At 36.8% G+C, this 20,801-nt stretch overlaps 1 protein-coding gene across 12 annotated transcripts in view; it reads right to left on the bottom strand.

The window, feature by feature from the left end:
- The window catches only part of ESRRG (estrogen related receptor gamma), a 627,966-nt gene that overhangs the window by 202,968 nt on the left and 404,197 nt on the right, over positions 1-20,801 (bottom strand). For 2 of the 12 annotated variants that reach the window (XM_061187291.1, XM_061187290.1), the window contains exon 1: positions 11,443-11,631. The exons of the other annotated variants lie outside the window; for them this stretch is intronic. In XM_061187291.1, coding sequence (XP_061043274.1) covers positions 11,443-11,498 — 56 coding nt within the window. In that variant the 5' untranslated portion in view covers positions 11,499-11,631. Of the gene's footprint in view, positions 1-11,442; positions 11,632-20,801 lie in introns of those variants that run through there. 12 annotated transcript variants of the gene reach the window in all.

Raw genomic sequence — 20,801 nt, forward strand, 5'->3', positions numbered from 1 at the left:
TATACTTGCTATAATTGCAGACAGAATTCATGTGTCTTTCATAATCGGACACAGCCCATCCTAAAATTAAAAATATAGTTTTTGCTTTCAATTTGTTTATGGGATATGGACAGTATAGGAATAAATTCAATTATTATGTGGAATCACACAAAATTGCTGATATTTGACCATTCCTTGACCTAGAAAAATGGCCATTTCATGTGGTTCAACCTAATTTAATTAGAATCCTAGTATCTCACTTTCATGCAAAAAAGTCTGAAGTTTTGTCGGGGAATTTCATAACTCCAAACTTGACTTTCCTCCTCATTTTCCCTCAGAAAGCCACCTCAGATTCATTTTGGGTTTTTTTTAAACCCACTATCAAAATAAGAAAATTTATCGAAGTATATTTCAAGACTTGAGCCTGTTAAGATTTGGGGTCCACAAGCCCTAGCTGTCAAAATTTCACTGAAAATCAAGTTTTGCACGTTAGACCATCCACTCATTCAATGGAGCGTTCGCTCTAAGGCTTGCCTTTTTGAGAAGCAACTTGGCAATCCCATATAACAAAAGAGTAAATGCTTCATCCCAAGGGCCAAGACTACACATTGATGGAATAGGATGGAAAATCTCATCCTTGAGGTCCTTCGCTAAAGGACTTGAATCATGGATGATCTTTTCTTCCCCCAGCGACTTTGTAAGTTTGCTCAAGACAGAAAGATTTCAGTGTATCAGCGGCAGTAGCAGCTCTCAGATCAGAGGATATTTAGTGTTTTGCATGTAGTATTGGCGATGCGATGAATACCCTCCGATAAGACAGGGAAAAAAGGAGCCTCGGCTGTGCAATTGATCAAGGTGTGCTACCTGCCGCGGCCTCCCAGTGCAGCTCCTAAGTTTGCCCACTTCTGAAGAAAGTGAAGACCACCTTAGTTGGAGGATAGTGCTTTCCTCGGGCAGGAATTTTCATTTCAGTTTGAATCTTAAACCATTACATTGCCAGTGATGCATTTTTATGTTGACAATTGACATCTTCGTAAAAGAATGAAACCTTTGAGCGACAGCTCAAAAGCATGAAGGTTGCCTGCAGTAAGTACTTAAATTATTTTACATCTCAATGGAGCCCAGTTGTTTTGAGTTAAAATTTAATAAACCTTAAACGGATGACCTTTCTTGCACAGAAAGGCCCAGAGTTGCAAAAACGAACTTTCCAATGAAATATAGTTTAAGGAACTAGTGCTGAACCAAGGGCTAGTTAAAGCCGAACGCTTTGTCAATTTATCAGCTTGTGAACATTCTGTTCCTGGATTCCCCACCGCCGCTGGAGGTATAGAACGGTGGTGCCTTGCTTAATCGAATACTATTGATTCGAGTGTGTCACAGTGATCTCATGGAGAGTAATCAATAGTAATCCAAAATCAATCAATCTGCTCTTGCACTATCATTTATCAAATCTGAATACGCCAAATTATTTGTAGGCATCAAATTACAAAGAAGAGAAAAGGGGAAAGCCAGGGAAAGTTCATGGTTTATACTGAAGCGCAAAACCAGTATCTCTCTTTTTTAAGGGGAGGTGCTTTAAAATGGACAACTACTTGGCCAAATGCATTTATCTTCTCATTAACCTATCCTAAATTTATACTGAATCTCATTCCATTCCTGGGGGAAAAAAGTACGATTTCTTGTATAGGAGTTGGCTGCTTCAGCACAAGTGACAGAAACGTTAAGATGCCCCAACTTACATGGTAGGTCACACCAGCATTTTCCAAGTCTGATAAGCTAAGTTTCAAATGCCTGTCACCCATCTGCTGGTAAACAAGGAGACTCGATTGGCACAGGACATAACTGCATCTTCGAACATCAGAAACGATGGTTAATGGAATTGGAGTGGAAAAAGAAATACTTAATTTCTCCAAAGAACGTACACATAGATGCACCTGCTTATCAGAGAAGCTGCTGTTGACGCTGAGGGTTCCTTTATCAACAGATTCACCTGTAATTTCGTCCAGGTAATAAATCCTTCTATTCATTATAGCACACTCAAAAGCACCCCTACTATTTAACTTGAAGGAAAAAAGGCACAGAGTGTCTAAAACATTTACTTTCGCTAATGTAAAAGTGTTGGCATTTTACTTCATTCCCGATAAGCTGGTGCCAGTAGAAGTGATTATCCTTTTCTTATTCAAAGCCTATCAGCATTTCGAAAAGCTCTCTCCATCTTATCAGGTGTATGAACAGCACAGTTACTGAAAACAGTTTCTACGGCTCCTCTCTCTTTCTGCCAAGCTATCTGATAAATCCCCCACTAACTAACTGTATTTACACACAATCAAACAGAAGTTGTATCTTCCGCGCGCTGTGGCCAGATTCCAGTTTGCCATAGGTTTTTCTGCTGTGACATTAACTTAACAAAAATGTCAGTAGCAGTACCCCAAACTGACAACAATCAAGAAAACACTATAAAAGCACTCAACTAGAATGCACGACAAACAGAGACGAAAGAAAAACAAATATGAAAAGTTGAAGGCAATCTCTTTGGAATTCAGGGCGGGTTGGGGGAATAAAGTGTACTGTGTATGCAAATCGGCATGAATATCATGCACTTACCTTTCACTAAAGTAAATGATCCTTTAGCAAAACAGATGAATAGAAAAACAGCAATTTTAAAAGAAAACGCTGCTGGGATGGAGGGGGTTCAGGAAAGTTTTTAAGAACTGAATGGGCACTTCCTCATATTTCAGGTTATTTCAATGTGGGGCAGAGAGGTTCTATAACGTAAGCAAAGTAAGACAACAGACAGTATCACCGAACTTACCCCATACACTGAAGACAAGACAGAAAGCAAGGCTGTAACATATGGTGACCACATTCTCAGGATAGATTTTCCAATCATTAAAACCCTCATAAATGCTCTAGACATTAAAGTTTTGTTCACTATAAGGAAATTAAAAAATACAATTTGAGTGTTTAACCTCATCATTTTTCTCATTCTTCAGACTTAACCAACTGAACAGTTCCATATAAAGGTATGAAAAAAGAACCATCTTCCAGACTAACGTAAGTGGATGATCTGCTCTCCATTTCTATCTGGTACAAAATGCTTACCCTAGTTCATGGTTCATACAAATTGAGAGACATCCCTAATCATTTCTGGGTAGCTCTTTGGAGCATGAAAGACAACAGTGATATTTCTAGAACATAAGAGAAATATGAACTTTACTTCAACAACTGAATAATAAATTCCTGACCCTAGGAAAGAATCTCTGCTTGGGCTTCTGTGCATAAATTGCACATTTGTTCCTCACCTCCCTTTGCTGAATGGCTAAGAGAGAACAGAAAAAGGCAGCCACATGCTCCCACCTGAGCCCAACTCCTGATTCTGTCTAGACTCCAAGAACAGAATGGGCCTTTCCTTAGATGAGGAGGGCAATAAGATGAATTAGCCAAGTGTGCAGTTCAGTACAATTCAGCTGATGGTTGCCTTTCCATCTGTGACACTATGATCCCATGACTGATGAGGCAGGTCTCATTTAAGTCTGTGGATAAAAGGGATGCTTCTGTCATTTCATAGGACCCAGAACCAACTGTATACAATCACTTTCTCATATACATCTTTCCCTTTCTTTGGCCATGAATAGTTGGTTATGGGTATGACATTCTTCCTCAAAATATCTGATCTGTTTTAATAGATTAATGGCTGTGAAGAAAGCATTGTTAGAGTATTCTTTCATTTATGGAAAAATGAATACAATGTAACATGGCCAACTTACGTTTTTGGAGAAGTGAAAGTACTACAATAATTTGGAATTACGGAGGGCAAAGGGCCATTGATTGAACAACCTCACATTTGAGTTTTTCTCTTAAGTACCTTAGTCTCTATAATTTTTTATATGACTCACTATTTTTGCTCACTTTGGACATAATTTTAGATATTCTTTTCAAAGCAAAAGAAATTCTTCTAAGTATGAACTGTAACAACATTTTAGCTGCCTTGAAAAGGACACCTTTTCAAACATTTTTACTCATACTGTATTAAAAAGAAAGTAAATGTATTTATTTAACGAGTCCTTCGTTTAAATTCTCAAAAGCATTTTAAATGAGTAAAATCTGCCTAGAGCAGATGAAAAAGGAATTGTCACATACAAAGATACCATTCTGATCATGGAGGAGAAAAAAAGAATTCAGTATGCTTCTGCCTATTTTCTGTGCCTAAGTTCTTGATTTACTTTTTTAAATTTCATTTTTTTTTTTTTTTTTTTTGCCTATTGAATAAGCCAGATAAAAAGAAAGAACAAGATTTTTTTTTTTCTTTCTCAGAAAATGTATGCAAAGTGCAACAAAAAAGAAATGTCCCTTGTTTAAAGCGGACTGGCAAGGCTGCTGCTTCTGACTCTCCACTTGTTAAAGTCTTTATATACATCACACATAAGAGCAACCGAGGCTCACCACTTCAGACTTTTTAAAAAAGTAAATCCCATTATTATCCCATTACTTCCAAGATAGTAAAAAGATGTGAACAAGCTTCAGTTATACTCTTTTTTTTTTAAACAAAACTCATTATCGTCTACGCTTTCTGTATTCCCACAGTTAGAGTTTTAAAGAGAAGTAAGCAAACACGCTGGTTTTCATTGCACTTCTACTAGCCATCAATCTCTAATACAATATGAGAATTTATTGGGTAGCTTCCCTTTTATTTAGTACCATCTTAAGCAACTGTTTGCAGAGGTGTATGAGGAAGCAAAGTTAAATTGATATGTCTGTGATATGCCTGACAGCCCTTAGTATGGCTAACATTAATTTGTTTTCTTTGCCTAGGTAAGTGCTGCCAAAGCATATTATACATAATGTGTACTTCCAATCAAAATGATGAAAAGTATATATGCAATTTTGTTTCACTCAAAGCAAGATGAGAAGGCACAGAGGAATGTATATGACAGAGACTGCCTTTGATAATCAAAATATAAATTTGCTTCCAAGTTCATTTTTTACAATGTAATCTGATCTTAGGTAGGCTCTCCATGAGTTTAACACTTTAAACAACTCTTTTAATAGATTTTAAATGCCAAAAGCCAGTGTTTTTATTTATTATATTGTGTGAAAGAATTCCATATAGCCAGAGGCTGCATTTCTAATGGCTAGTGTTGCATGCTATGTATTTATATTCAAATGCACATATAGATCTATGCCAGTATATTGAAATGGACTTTAACTGGCCAGTGAGAAGCCAATTTATTTAAAACTGTACTTTTTCTTTTATTGCTTTGCCTTAGTGAGTTATCTTCCAAATATACATGCATTGCCATCAATTAAAATGGCAAAATATTTGAAAAATCAAAACATAAAAAGCAAGTTCCCTCCAAACATTCAAAAAATTTTTTTGAAAATTAAAAGGGGGGATGCAATAGTACGCATACACAGCACACACACAATCTAAACCTTCTCAATCTGATGGTTTTGTATAATTGATTAGAAAATACATTTGGAAAATACTGAGAAATAGTGTCCAAATCAGAGAAAAAGAAACATCTGGCACTTCTGTAAAGAAAAACATAGAGAGGAAGGATGTGTTTGTTATAATTGAACGGAAATTATTCTTATTAGCTAGGTTTCCCAGACTTCGAAAGTAGAAGTCTAAAATGAACTTGAAACAAGAATAAGATGCCAGGTAAATCCTTCAAAAGGCAGAAGGCTGTCACTTGACACCCTCAGATAATAAAGGAGCTAACTTTCAGCAGACGGATTGGCATAAAGAAACAGCAGGATTTTTTTAAAAACGAGAAACATTAAAATTGTTAAAGTACTCTACAAACAAATAAAGGTAGGAAATGAATCTAGGACTTTAAACAAAATGTGAATTAGAACAAGAATTTGAATAGAAAGAGCATTTGGATAAGTGGTTTCTCTCAACACTCATTCAGATTCACTGAGCAAAATCACAGACCTTTAAACTTACCTCTTAGAATAAAATTCAGAAATTCAGAAATCTATGATGTACTTTATATGGATATAATACTTATTAATTTTCTTTATGTGCTTTTAGCAAAAACAAAAAGAAAATGACATTTACGTAGTGAGGATAAGTGAAATTTATATTTTGCATTTATTTAAAAGCTATCATGTTTACATTTAGATATATTTGTCAGGCCCAACTGTATAAGAAAACAGTGTAGCCAAGAGCTAATTCAAAACTGTTTCTTGGATATGGGCCCAAACCATTACATTATGTATTTAGTACTAGTGGCTTATTTCCTATTTTACAAATTATTTATGATTTCTAGATATTGAATTTTATAATGATAATAATTAACAATTTATAAAATCAGAAACAAATTAATGTATTAGGTGACCTGTTACCTGTCTGTTACATAGTAGTTAAACCAATTTAGTTGAAAATCAGACTTGGTAAATGCCTGAAATACTAATTCCAGGTTAAAATTATGCCTGGCAAATTTAACTGGACACTAACTGATTAGAAAAATACTTGAGATCCACTTTATTATATAAATATACATGCTCACTCTCGCAGCATACCTATATTCTACATACATACCTCTTCCCGTGTATATATATGTATTTCACATGCATACTATACATGCACACAAAGGCACACACGTGTGTGTGGTATATTCTACTGACTGCTTTGGATTTTAAAGTAGCGTATGTGTATCTTTATTTATAATGGTATAGACCATGGGCATCCATATACACATGGCTATGAAAACAATAATCTACAGCAAAACATACAAAATGCAGTAAGAAAAAATGTCAAGCGGCAGAGATGCTGGATGTCATCCCTGGACTATCAAATACACACATAAGTATGACTGGAGAAAGAGAACCTAAATATTTCACTGTCAGAGAATGTAGAAAACAGCAATTCATTTCTATCTCATGTGCTTTAGGACAATGACAATTTAATACAAGGCCAGTGGATATAAAAGAGATAAAAACTGAACAAACTGGGCCAGGGTAATCAAAGATTTTCTCCAGAGAGCTGACTAGGGCCGGAGCTCATATGCACTTATACCAGATCAACACTGTATTGTTTCTTTCTTCCATGAATTTGCTAGGAAGCAAAATTCAGAACATAGCTTATCTGCTGCAATGACTTTAAAGTTCTAGTGAGATGCTGTCCTCTTATTTCAAAATGCTTGATAGGTGATTCTCAAAAGTTTATTTGATATTAATTGGTGTCATAGAAACCACGGCTATCAATTGCCACTTGTATGACAAAGTATCGACCATAAGCACAGATTTTAATTTATTTTATGAAATAATATAAGCAAAACATTGAGTGCTGAAGAGTACTTTAGAAGTCAAACAAAGAAATACTTTGTTTAGTCACTAGGCTAAAACAAATGTTGAGGAATTTTTCACAAGTGATACAGACTTGAGGTTCGGCATTATGCCTACCTTCCCAAAGAACGGCCTCTTCTTTGTCTGCAGTTCTTGCAAGAGTGAGGTATTGTGAAAATATTGTTAAACAGACTCATAGAGAAGTTACCTGCCCCCTTTGATGAATAGCACCACGGACCTAAAATTAATTGCAAAAGTATGGCCCCGGCTAATGAGATGGTCCCTATCTTTTTTCAGCACAAGAAGCACAAGTATATTTCTGCTGGCTCGATATTTTACAAAAATGCCTAAAGTAGTCTTAACTCAGTAGAAATCTGATTAAAAGACTTCAAAGGCACAAAATAACATAAATTCTAAGATCTGGAAAATTTGAAGTTAAAACTAATTTCCTGCATTATTTTCTTTTTAAACCTTTATTTTCTTTTTTGCTTTGAAAAGAAGAACAGCAAAAAATCTTTTCTCTGGCTTCTATTAGCATTTTTTTAAAGCTGAATTACAATACCATTCTTTATAAGATGGCCAATATACATCCCAGGTCAGATTAAATCAAATAAATATATCAAAGGCCATCGATTTAGAATTAAAAAAAAGAAAAAAGAACAATGATACCGTATTCGGGGGAAAACACTGGAAAAATGATCATCCATGCACGAGAATTAATGGATATTCACAAGGGCTTTGCTAATAACATGGGTTAATTACCGCTGCAACACACTAGGCTCAGTAAATAAAGCAGCAGTGCCATAAACACATGAAGATGAGAAACCCATCACTATAAGAACCAGCCAACATCATCACCCTTGCCTCTGACCAGGAAATGGGAAGCTGTTTTCCAGCCCTTTCTGTAAAAGGAGGATTTCTAAACTTACCACCCAATCTGTACAGGGTAATACATAAATACACTGACACAAAGGGCTAGTGAAGCATGGGGTGCCCAGCACTTCCTCACCACTCCCATCCAACATTGATTCCATTAACTCAGAACACTTTTTTTGCTTACTCCAAGGAGAAAAATCATACGTTACATAATCCACACTGTCTGGCTATTTTGACTATATATAGTTTGGGATATGTACAGTAGTTATTTAATTTTTAGAGAAATAGAATTAATCTGTTCACTTCAGTGATGTGATGGGCAAGGTTACGAGACTCTACAGCTTAGGAACACTCACCCCTAAGTGCAGCTGGTTGTCACTTCCAGCAATTCACAAAGAAATCATCTGAAAACCCCTACCTTTAAGGCTGCAGGTGTTTTCAACAGATTTACAGAGAAGAAACAGGAAGGAAAAGTAATATGAGCTCCAAGTCTGGAGTTTAAGGATTCCTTCTTAGAAAAATAAACTTAAAGACTCTGTTCATAGTTCTCAAATAAAATCACATCTAAAGTGACGTAGGCAAGCTCCCATCCTTTTAAAAAAATTGCATCCACTCTGGTTTAGGCTTTTTGTCGTTGTTGTCACTGCATACATTTTTCCTTCCTGCCTATTTTTATCCCATGTATTTTGACATGATAGTATTACTTTTGGATAGTTGTATTTCCATTTACTTTTAGCTTTTAGCAGGGAGAGATGAGGCAGAGAAAAGAAGCAAAACCCTGAAAAACAAAGAGTAAACCTTACAAAATAAAACTTGCATAGCTCCAAACAGGAATCTTAAAACACAAATCTGTTTAATTTTGGATGTCTGGCTTTCCATGATCAGGCTGAAATTTACTGAACTGTTCCCTCCTCGCCTTGCCTGTTTTGGAGTGTTTCAATTGCCTTTCCTTCTTCCAGCAGCTGTGACAACTGTTAAAACAGTCAGTAAAATTAAGTCCGCTCTATAATCCTGTAGTCAATGTTACATTTTAATCAGAGGTTGAAAGGGAAGCATGTGATGAGCACACTCATTTAGAATGATTAGACTGACACATATGTCAAAATGAGCAGATATATTATTTTCATCTATTTATGCTATCAGTTATTACTGCTATTAAATGTGAAACAAGCTTTCAAGTATTATTCTCTTTAATGTGCTGGCACATTTCCTAAAATAAAAAATACATAGTTATAGGTTAACATTTTAGGCTCTCCTAATGGTGGTCAATAAATTGCACGAATCTTTTTAACAGCTTCCAAAGCAGAAATTGTCCAATATTCTCCTCTGAAACTGCATAACTCTGGTTTCATTTCAATGTACACTCACACGTGATGGGGTTTAACCCAGCACATTTACTATGAATATTAATAGCATGTATAAATTCTGTGGTTTATTAATTGAGACAGAGAGGCAGATGTGTTACTAAGCATGAGATCTTTCTGTCTGTCCGGTGAACCACGTAACCATCAGAACTGCATCCAAACAATAAATCTGTATTTTTTAAAGATGACTTTTAATTGAGCCAAAAAGAAAGCTAGTTTGAATCTTGCGCCAAAGCCAAAAGGACATGTGTCCTGATTTCATTTAAATGCGTCTGCTTTAAGAGGCTTATCTAAACTAATTATTCAAATTAGCTATAAGAAGTTAAATTCAAGGAAACTACAAAGAAGCCTGGGGGTGGGGGTGGGGGGGTTAAAGTTTGTTTTGTTTATTTATTTATGAGAGAAAGTTCAGAATTGGGTGAGCTTGGATAATGCATTCTTCCTGACATGAAGACATATGAAATTCTCCAGTGGGACAGCCTCCGGCGTGCTCACCTTCAAACTTCACTTGAGTGGGCAGTCCTACCTTTGTTTATTTTTCATTTTTATTTTCACACAATTTAAGGTTGTTTCTTCCTTGGAGCGTTTTCTACTGACGCAAGCACTGCCTTCCAACCTTTCAGTTCTTCCTAAATCCATCCCTCGGCTAATATCCCTTGCGTGAGTGTGTATGTGTGCAAGCATGCATACATACACGCGCACACACACTCACACTCACACGCACGAGAAGCCACTGAGACTGCAAGTCACTTTTCATCTCTTGCTTAATTACAAACCAAGGCAATATGCAGTCACTAAGGACCGCTAGTGGACATCTACCTATAATGCACGACCTTCTCCTCTGGAGAGTTTTATATTTTCTTCACAGTCTACTGAGAGAAACGTTTGCCAAGAGCACTCTTTTCAGAATTATAACAGTTGGTATTACTGTAATGGGAAAGCAAAGCCATACAACTGACTCAACAGAAAGAGGAACCAGTGACAGCTCCCGTGATAAACTAATATTTCAACGGTGGGCTGAAATTAAGTTTATGACCCACTCATTTACACAAGAATGCCTAATTTACTCCTTTTACCCCCTACTCACATGTCCCCCACCTTGAGCGATCCAAATATGTATATTTCCATATGCATAAAGATATTAATAAATACCAATTAAACTGCATCTAAGGACAAAAGTACTTTTCTGCATTTTCTGGACACGATACATGAAACAAATCCACAGTCTCAGCATTGTCTATTCAAGGGGAAATTTAGAAAGTCACTACTGTTTCTTCTTTAGTTTTTTTCTCCTCCCCTTAAATATTTATAATGTGTGAAAATCTCATGTTACTTAATGGACTGACTTGTCAGTTAAGTGCTGACTTAATGCTAACCATGCAAATAACATTATTCTAGCCCCGGATTGCACAGGGCTAGTTTTTAAATTGTTCTCTTAAGGAGAATTAGTAAATGTGCAATTCTGCCTCTAACTCTGCGCGGTAAGAAATGACAGGGAGCTGAAAATATCTGTCAAACTGCAAATACATAAGAGGCACTCAATAGTATAAATCATTTTGAATCCTGTATTTTAAAACATTTTTCCTTGGGAAAATGGGTCCTAGTAAAAGATGCATTTTAACAGTTCACTAAGCATTTGTGCCAAGTGCCTATTCTTAGCACCTGAATAAGAAGTGACTGTCACCCAGCTGTTTTACTGACAGTCACTGAGCTTTGCCTCAAAGGTAACATTGTAGTCAGAGAACAATTCTCGACTTACTGAATTAGGAGATCACCCTCAACACAAAAGGCACAAGACAGACACAAACAAGCGCTCGTGCGCACGACATACCCAGGGCATTACCTGAATCCGTGCGCCAAGATCCATTCCGTTCACCCCACACTCTCACCCCCAGGACGAGTTTTAAAAAGGAAAGAAAAAGGTACCTACTCTTCCTCGTAGTGCAGGGAAAAAGATTCAGGAAGGCAAAGTTCTACCGAATCCATGTGCGACCGGCAACCATTATTTGCGCACCCCCGCTATAAATCAAAGTTTCCTTGACAGAGCAGAGCGCAATTAACACAAATGTTCTCCTGGTGACAAGCCTATAGGCACAGCCAGTTGGGACCAGAGCTCTCACACTCTCCTAATCAAGGACTTAAAGCCCCGATTGGAGCTTATTAATATGAAGTAGAGCTTAACATATGCAGTCCCACCGGCCCAGGCGCGCAGCCGATTGGGGGGTCTCCGCCCAATCAGGACGGAGGCGACTGGAGGCTGCGAGGAGCCGCGGAACCGGGCAGGTACTGAGGATGCAGAGACGCGAAGGGGCTGGGAACGGAGCGGGAGAGAAAAAGAGAGCGAGGACCAGAGACCGAAACGCTGCCCGTAGATACTGGGCTCTGCCTTTTCTTTCTTTCTTTCTCTTTCTTTTTCTTTTTTCTTATCTTTTTTTCTCCCTCCCTCCCCCCCCCCACCCCGCCCCGGGAAGCGAGAAAAGAAACCTAACTAATTTAACCCTCTAGGCACTAGAGGGATGTGTCTTGGGTTTCTCACGTAAGATCTCTTTTGCCTCGCACAGAAGAACTCACGCAGACTCTCAGTTAATTTGGGAAAGGATTCTGCGGAAGGTAGAGAATGAAGTTTGTCCTGCCGTAGTCTGTGTTTTATTCCACGGGAGGGGGCTCCTTCTTATTTAGTGCTGTACTTTCTCATGGATCCGTCATCATGTCGTTGCCTGTTTCCCTGATCTCTACTGGGCATTAAAAAAAAAAAAAAAAAAAAAAAATCCAAGACATGCTTTCTAAATTGTTCGGGCATGTGAAGTGGGATCGTCATCTTTGAGGTGGAATGCAGTTTTACACAACTACAGAAGAGGAAAGCGTGCCTCAATGCAATTTGCGAGAATGGCTATGTAAATTCTATGTGTAAACATTTCTTTACCTGCTTCTATCTCTCTATCTATAGATATACAATGCATAGCTTTTCAAAACAAAGGTAAACAACTGCAGAACAAATTGGCTGCTCCAGTTTCAGGGGTGGGACACTGAGGGCCGTAGGGTAAGTAGTACATTGAAACCATCTCAATGCATTTTGACAAAATAAAGACTGCTTTTTTTTTTTTTTTTTTTTTTTTGTGGGGAGAGCATTACTAAGTGGTGCACTAAAAGTGTTCTTAATCATATACTTATTTCAATGTAAGCTTCCAAACTGGGAGACATATACAAGTATATATGATTTTTACCCAAAACGTCAGCTTTCAAATAAAATGCAGTTTATATAATTATAACATATAACACACGCTGTTACATATAACACACGCTGAATGCTTTAAAAAATCAACCCAGAAACATTTTGTAAATCATCACACAGTCTGGTCATTATAAGGACTAGTTTCAAACAGAAGTGCTTTTTAAAGAAAAGAGAATATAAGAGAAGGGTCTTTTTTCTCCAACAGTGTATAAGCCTGTTTTTAGTTTCCATATAACAAAGAATTTTCTTAAGTTCTATTTTTAAATACAGGATTTTTTATACTAGCAAATGTACAATGGAATAGCTACCAGCTATTTATGGCAAAGAGATAACTGCTACCTTATGACCCGAAATTTTGATATAATCCAGCTCTACTGCATATTAGTCCTACATGATATAAATAGTATAATCTTTGAGATCAAAATAAATTAGTTGAGATATCCAGTCTGTGTTAAATTTACTAGATCAGAACTCAACTCAGTCTTTCAGCCTCTCAAATGTTCTAGGCCTTTAAAAAACAAAACACTAAACTAGAACAGCCACATTAACATTCAGAATATAAAAATGACAGATATGATTTGGTCCCCCCAACAGAAGAAAGCAATTTCCCTGCCATGTATTTAGCCATATCTAAGATATGGGCCTGATGCCTTTTATTTGTGGTCTAAATGCATACAAGTTTCTAGTGGAGAACTCACATAGCAAAAACTGTGCCTAAGAATACTGTACAAAAGCAGGTAGTAAAAGCTTAATTACCAGTAGCATTATGCTGTCTATATTGTTAAATGTGAACTCAGCAATTAAGATGTAAATTTGGTTGTGAGCAGTGAATTAAAAGAGCTTTGAGATGTAGAAAATCCAAGCATTCTGCAGACACCTCGGAAGGAAAAAAGAGATTTGTCTATTCAATTGAAAATGAGACATGTAATCATTCTATAATTTAAAAAAAATAAATAAAAAGGCATTTGAAAAAGAAGCATGATTTTTCTAAAATACAATAAAAGAAGTAGGGAAATATTGCTTCACAAAGACAGAAAAACATCTTTGGTTCAAAGATTCCTACCTTGATTTGTGAATAAACTAAAATTCTCAGGGTAATTAATAAATCCATATACAGCAAATAAAAGTTTCATTCTTATTTTGTCCAGGTACATTAAAAAAAATAAAAATTATTGAATGTACTCAATGGATCTTAATGTACTCAGCACATTCAGATCTTGTACCTGTGCAGAATACTGTACTCTATTCAGTTTCTTTGCATTATCATCCTGTGACAGAACCTGCTTATTACTCCTTTGAAATGGCCTTTTAAAGACAAGATTTGTAGTCAGTTATTTACCGATGGATGTTAAGTCACCACGTTTCATGAGAGTTATCTTTTATTTCCCAGAATTTTCTTATTTTTCGTAGGGTACTTATTTGACCCATTATGAACCATTTGACTGTGTTGGTATCTATTTTTAAACATATTTAGACTCATATTCATGTGTAAGTCTTTTTTCTGTGCTCACAGAGATCCATGTACAAACATACACGGTGTGATCCCCACAGGTCTTTCGCTAACCGTATTTCATCTATGCAAGGTGCAGTGTCCATTGAACTAGCTGCTTTCTGAATGACCAAAAGTGCACTAGGTTTGTAGAGCTGGTTTATTTTCCCTCAGGATCACTATGTCACCTCTACAAGTCAAGGACCTAAGATTACACCTACTGTCTTGAATCCAGTTTAACCAATTTAAACTAATATCTATTGCACTAAACTTGTGAGACAGCTTCCAGAATATTTTATAAACACACAGCATAGTCATCTCAAGAATCTTCCCTAGTCACAGAGCTTTTTCACCTTGAAGGAGGAAAGAGTGGATAATCACAGGAAATAAACACACCATGTGCAATATTGAGCATAAGCCTTTAAGAATCTCAACTACAAAGGATTTGGGGGGGAAAAAAAAAAAGCAAAACAAGTGAACAGATAAACAGCCTAGAATAAACACTTTTGCCCACCAGTCTATACACTTCACAATCTTACCACAAGGAGTCTACCCAAAGCAGGATAAATGGAACCAAACAAAAGGATCCCTATGAGTGTTTCACAAAGAATATTAACAAATTAGTTAATATCAGCCTATTAGGCATCAGACCCAGGGTCCACAGCATAGTTTCAATCTCTTCTTCTTTAAACAATGCAGCTTAATACCCAAACAACTTCATTCTCAGGCCCCAATGAAAGCACAGACACCAAGCAGAAAATATCCTTCATTTCCATTTGAAAGAATGAAATGGCAACAAACAAAACTCAAGTGGAAACAAAAGGTAAATTCCTGTTGTCTATACCAGACATTTTACTGTATTTGAGTCCGGAACCATTTCCTAAAACATTCTAACAGTGAATTCTTATGCTGCTAGAAGGGAATGAGAATGCTTAGTCCTGCTATCACTGCATGCTAATAGCTATTTTTAGTCCCCATCTTCCTTTTCTGAAAATTAACAAGACTCATCTGTATGAAAATGTTTATAGCTGCCACACTATTTCTGCAGCAAATCTTGATTTTATATTGCACATTTGCCATTTGTTAAATATTGCAAACTAAACAAGGCATCACAAATCTAGATTTTCAAATTGCCTTGTAATCTACTTTTCCATATCTTTTCAAGACCATAAAACCTTTGAAAAGCTATTTAACTTTTGGAACCATCTTCCCTGCTGCCTGTGATCTATCGTGTATAGTATAATAGACTATACTACAAAAAGCAAACCAAGACTTTTACAAACTACTATCTTTAACTCCAAAAGAAAACCCACAAGGAACATACCTGGAAAAAGAACACTGAAGGACAAGCAGAGGCCCGGACCCCAGGTTCCCCTCTGCCCCCTCATGAGCTGTGTGCCTCTGTGTCGCTAGTTTCCTCATCTGTGCTTTGGGATTTTTCTTTTTATGCTATAAACCTGCTTAAGAAGACACCTTCCCACTGGGAACATAAAGACATCTTTCGAAGTCAGTATGACTACTTTATATCACCACCAAACCTCTATCAATTCATCAAACCTCATTTTCTGTTGCCTTTCATTTCTACGGCACAGGCTTTGATATTTAAATTATTGTCTCGATTGGCAAGAAGCAATCATTTCTACTGAAAGTGATCGCTTCCACAGAAACACTAATAAAAACCTTTCCTTTTGACAAACCTCTTGTCCTATAAATCTATCCCATTCCCAAATTACTGAGTCTATGTAAAAAAAGCCCATTCTCTGGGGAGCGATTACCTCACCTCCATAATACACCAAACTCTTTTCCCAGTGTGTTTGTGAAAGTGAGGTGGGGGGGGGGAGGGAAGAATCAAAGGAAGACAGAGAAGCTAATAGAGGCAATTCGGTTTCTGTTTAATTAATTCAGGATTACTTCATTTTCATTTTGTCAAGCTAATCATATACATGGTAAAATGTCAGTAAAAATTAAAGTATAAACTACAGTAGCTCCAACGGGAAAACTGACTCTAGTTATGTTGTATTTCCAACATACTTACCCTGATAAAATACCAACTGCATTTTTTCGTATCCTACAAGCTTTCTATAATCTGCATGGCATGTATATCCAGAGTAATAGTTAACATTTTGAGATTACACGTTAATAAATGAGTTGCAGTTATATTCTTTCCTGAATGTTAAGCACCATGAGCTAAATGCAGAAAACATTCAAGGTCAATGTCCCGTTTTAGACCTTTTCAGGCAGCTGTAATATTATGATAATCAAGCTTAAAATATTCCTATAGAAAGAGTAAATTAGCCTTTTCACTTGAAAGATGATTATGATAAACAATAAACCTAAGAGAGGACGAAATCCCTATTTTTAAAAGCCATAAATTGTTGACTCAATCATGTGTGTGATCGTGTTGTCCAAAATAAAGGGTAGCTTAACTCTGAGAGGAAGGCAGGGGGAGGGATGGAGAGAGAACAGGAGCAGAAGTGGAACAAATATGACAGATTTCAGAGTAAGCAATACTTGCTTTGATACTAGTAAAACGATCAAATTATCCATCTTAATCACTCCATTCAATGTATATTTGAAGCTAAAAAATGGATCTATCCATGACACATCAAAAAAGCACAAAAGTATTTTTTTCCTGATGTATTTGAACAACACTGTTTGAAACTTCTCTTTTCTTATTTGCTTCCATGAACCTTTTTGTCCACATTTTCCAAGGACCAGCAATTTTTTTTTTTTAAAAAGTGAGATATTCAGCATCTGGTGTCCATATAAAGAGGCTTAAAGAGGTGATTATGCTTTTTTTGGATCTTAGAACTCTCTGACACACTTCTGAGGTTCCTTTTCATAAATGAATAATTTGATAAAAATCTGCTTCCCCTAGCAAATGCGAATGAATTAGGGGTGTGTGTGTTTGTCATGCCTGGCAGAAGTCAGGTGACTGTGGAAAGCCTCTGGCCAGGTGGTAATGACCTACTCTGGAGTCATGCCTTGGCTTCAGATTCCAACTATGAGGGATAAGGCTTTGGACTTAAGAGTCACATCACCCACCTAAGTCTCAGTTTCTTCAGCTATTGAATGGGAGGAACAATAACAGCACCTTGTAAAATCATCATGGGGATTAAATGAGTTAAACCAATTTAGCACAGTATCCAGTCCTAGTTGGGGGGACCAAATGACTCAGTGGGCCAAGGACATTCTGGCTTGGGCCAGTTTTCCTAGCTTAAAAATTTACAGTACTCACTCCCTACACTTTCAAAAGTGCAGGGAACTCTGCTCAATATTCTGTAACAACCTAAATGGGAAAAGAATTTGAAAAAGAATAGATACATGTATATGTATAACTGAATCACTTTGCTGTATACCTGAAACTAACACAACATTGTTATTCAACTATACGCCAATAAAAAATAAAAATTATAAAGAAATACCCAGCACTCAGCCAATAAATAAATTTCTATCAAAAAAGAAGTGGCTCAGTTTAGAGCATACATTTTACTGTCATCCTACACACAGTAAGTCCTCCATAAATGTTAACCATATTATTTTTAAATCTCACTAAATGAAAAAAGAGATAGAAGAGACTGACATTGACAATTCATTTGGCCTTCATCTTTGACTAGTTCAAGGTACTTAATAGAGAAAAGAAAATGAAGTGCAAATATTCCTCCAGTGACACTATCAATAACTTTTGCCATAAAATGATATGAACTGCTTGCTATAATACTGCCACATATATATTGTTTCGATGTAGTGAGTGGGAAAAATTAAGGTTGCCCCCTTAAAGCTACCATCACGTTTTGGGCCTGAATATGAGGAAGACAGACTTGAAAAGTTAAGTCATTCTGCCGACTCGCCAAAGCATTCAGTTGTACATTGTTTACCAGCAAGAAGGGGAGAGAGAAATTGCTCCTACTCCTTTTCTCTTCCTTTAAGACCCTTCTTCCACAACCCTTCACCCTAGCGGGTCCATCAATAACAGCTGTTGATTTTATTACTATCCCTGGTACAAGCTCATTCACCCAGGAGTTCCTTTGATCAGATACCCCAAGGACTCAATTTCTTCACAAGGCTTTGCTCTTGTTACATTGAATGGCCACTAATCTACAGCGGAACAGAAGGTCTGGGACACAGGGAATTACAGGCAGGGGGGTGGGGAGACCATAGGGATTTCAAGTTTAACCTGGTTACCTTACAGGTGAGGAAAATAAGGCTCAGAGTGGTTAAGAGCCTTAACCCAGGTTACATACCCAGGTAGTAGAAAAGCTCCTATTAGAAAAGATTACATTTTCTCCCCTTTCCAGTGCTAACATAGTAACAAGCTACTAATGTAACTCTCACAATTGTTGACTATATACCAGTGCATAGAACTCTGGCTGAGAGCAGAGCCCTCTAAGGACAAAGGTCCCAAGTAAGAGCCAAGGGACATCTGATCCCAAGAGACAAATACCCAAGTGTATGTCCAAATTGTCCTCTACTTTCTCCAAAAGCTTAGAAAGATAAAAAAGAGTCACATATTAAAAAAAGAAGTGGGGATGAATTAGTAGAGAGAAATTCTCTTTCTTCTCCCCAGGTAATTAGGTGTCCTTTTAGAGAAAATTTGACTATCATTTCTTTTAGGGATTCAGTTTTTATTAAATGACCACTCCTTTTCCCACTCTAACCCCTACTTAACTCTCATTAGTGGAACTGTACCAGCTTTGGTGGTGTCCCCAGGGTCAGTAATGGAACTCGGTAAACATTCCTGTCAATGTTATAGGAACACAATGAATATGTTTTGGATGAGCGAATGAATGAATAAACTGATGACAAATGTTATTAGTCAGTTTATTATTATTCAGTTTAAGAGAGGCTGCCAAATGGAAAGACTGGTGGGCAAAAATGCATGCTAAGGAATGCTTTTCTGTACTTCTTGTGTGTCTTAATTCAGTTGGATTATTAGAGTAACGTAGGGAAATTTAAAAAGATAAAGTCATTTTAAAACAGTAAATGGAGAAGAGGGAGGTAGAAAAAGACAAAAGGGAAGAAAGGATGAGAGGTCACAGCCTGCTCTACCAACGTATTCTAGCATTTCCTCACCACTTATTCTTCGAAGAGTTAAGAAGGGGCAACTTGGAATGATCACTTTCTTTCTCATCTTTCTATTTTTCTGTTTTCCAAATATTCATATCGACTAAGTACTGGACAGCGAAAAACAATATTTATTATCAAAACAAAGGCAAGCAAACAAACAAAGCTGCCATATTAGTACCTAAAACTGTGACCCTTACCAGGGTAACATGAAAACATTTTCGTATTTAACCTGACAGAAATGCATTTAGAAATCATGATATCCCAGATATGTCCTGAAAACAAATACTTCTTTTATAAAAGCATTCAAAACTGGCCCTTGTATGCAAGATACAATTTTCAATATTAAGGATTCTAGGGTTTCCTTGGTTGGTTAAATGTGGACAAGGATCCCATGAAGGGCCACACATCTTCTATTTCTATGTGGTCTTATGCCGGAGCAGCACAGAACACTGAATACTTTCAGCAAGGATTTCTCTTCTTACGGGAGAGGAAGAAGGGAATTAATTCATCAGCAGAAAAAGGCAAAGGTCTTGCCTCTAGGCCACTTTCTACCTCTCTTTGCTGCCCGTAATTCTTTAACCAAGTCCTGTGTGTTCTGTTTGGTGGTTTCATTCCAAGAGGAAGACATAGATGAGAACATACAACTTTGCATCCTATTAGGGAGAGCCAAAAAGAATCTTCTAGAAAACCACACTCTCGATGCAAAAGAGAGTGAGACAAAGAATTCCTTTCTCATCTGCTAGTAGATGATAATAACAGGAATGGTGACAGGGAGGGGGACATGAGGACAATACTCACATTAAAACCCCGGGGGCTCTTATCTCGCCTGTAGTTTGTCCCTAAGTGCACAGCTATTTGTATCACAAGCTTTAGCCAATCAAACTTTGTGTTACAGAAAAGCAAGTAACATAATTAAAGACACCGTTTTTTTCTGGAGTTCAGTTACCACTTGAATTAGAAAACTAAATAAATCAGAGACGATTTTCATTAGTGAGAAAAGAAACAGATTAATTCACCCTTCGATAAATTGGAACACCAAATAAAGAAGTAACATTTAACAAAGGAAGAAGGTTTTTCAATCTTCACAACTTTAAAATACAGCCAGGTAGAAAAGTTTAGCTGTTTAGAAAATTTTCTAATACAATAGGTAGAATAGCTAATATTTTTGCTATAATTTAACATTAACAAAAGCTGTTTCACACAAGCATCTTTTGTTCCTCACAGCAGCCCTGTGAAGCAGGGAGAAACGCTATTATTATTATCCCCATTTTATAGATGACAAAACTGAGGTCTGAAGAATTTATTTGATTGCCCAAAGACATCTGGTTGTTAGGCTGCAAAGTCAGGACCTGAATTTCTTGTTTTTTAACTTCTACATCTCTTGTGCTCCTAATCTCTGTTTCCCATAAATCTTGATGCATCCTCTTAAAAAAGACACGCAGGAAGTATGGAATAGCATTCACTAGTATGCATTTTTGTCCACCAACAAATAGTTTTGTTT

This window comes from Eubalaena glacialis, chromosome 3 (assembly GCF_028564815.1).
Source record: "Eubalaena glacialis isolate mEubGla1 chromosome 3, mEubGla1.1.hap2.+ XY, whole genome shotgun sequence".
Lineage (NCBI taxonomy): Eukaryota > Metazoa > Chordata > Mammalia > Artiodactyla > Balaenidae > Eubalaena > Eubalaena glacialis.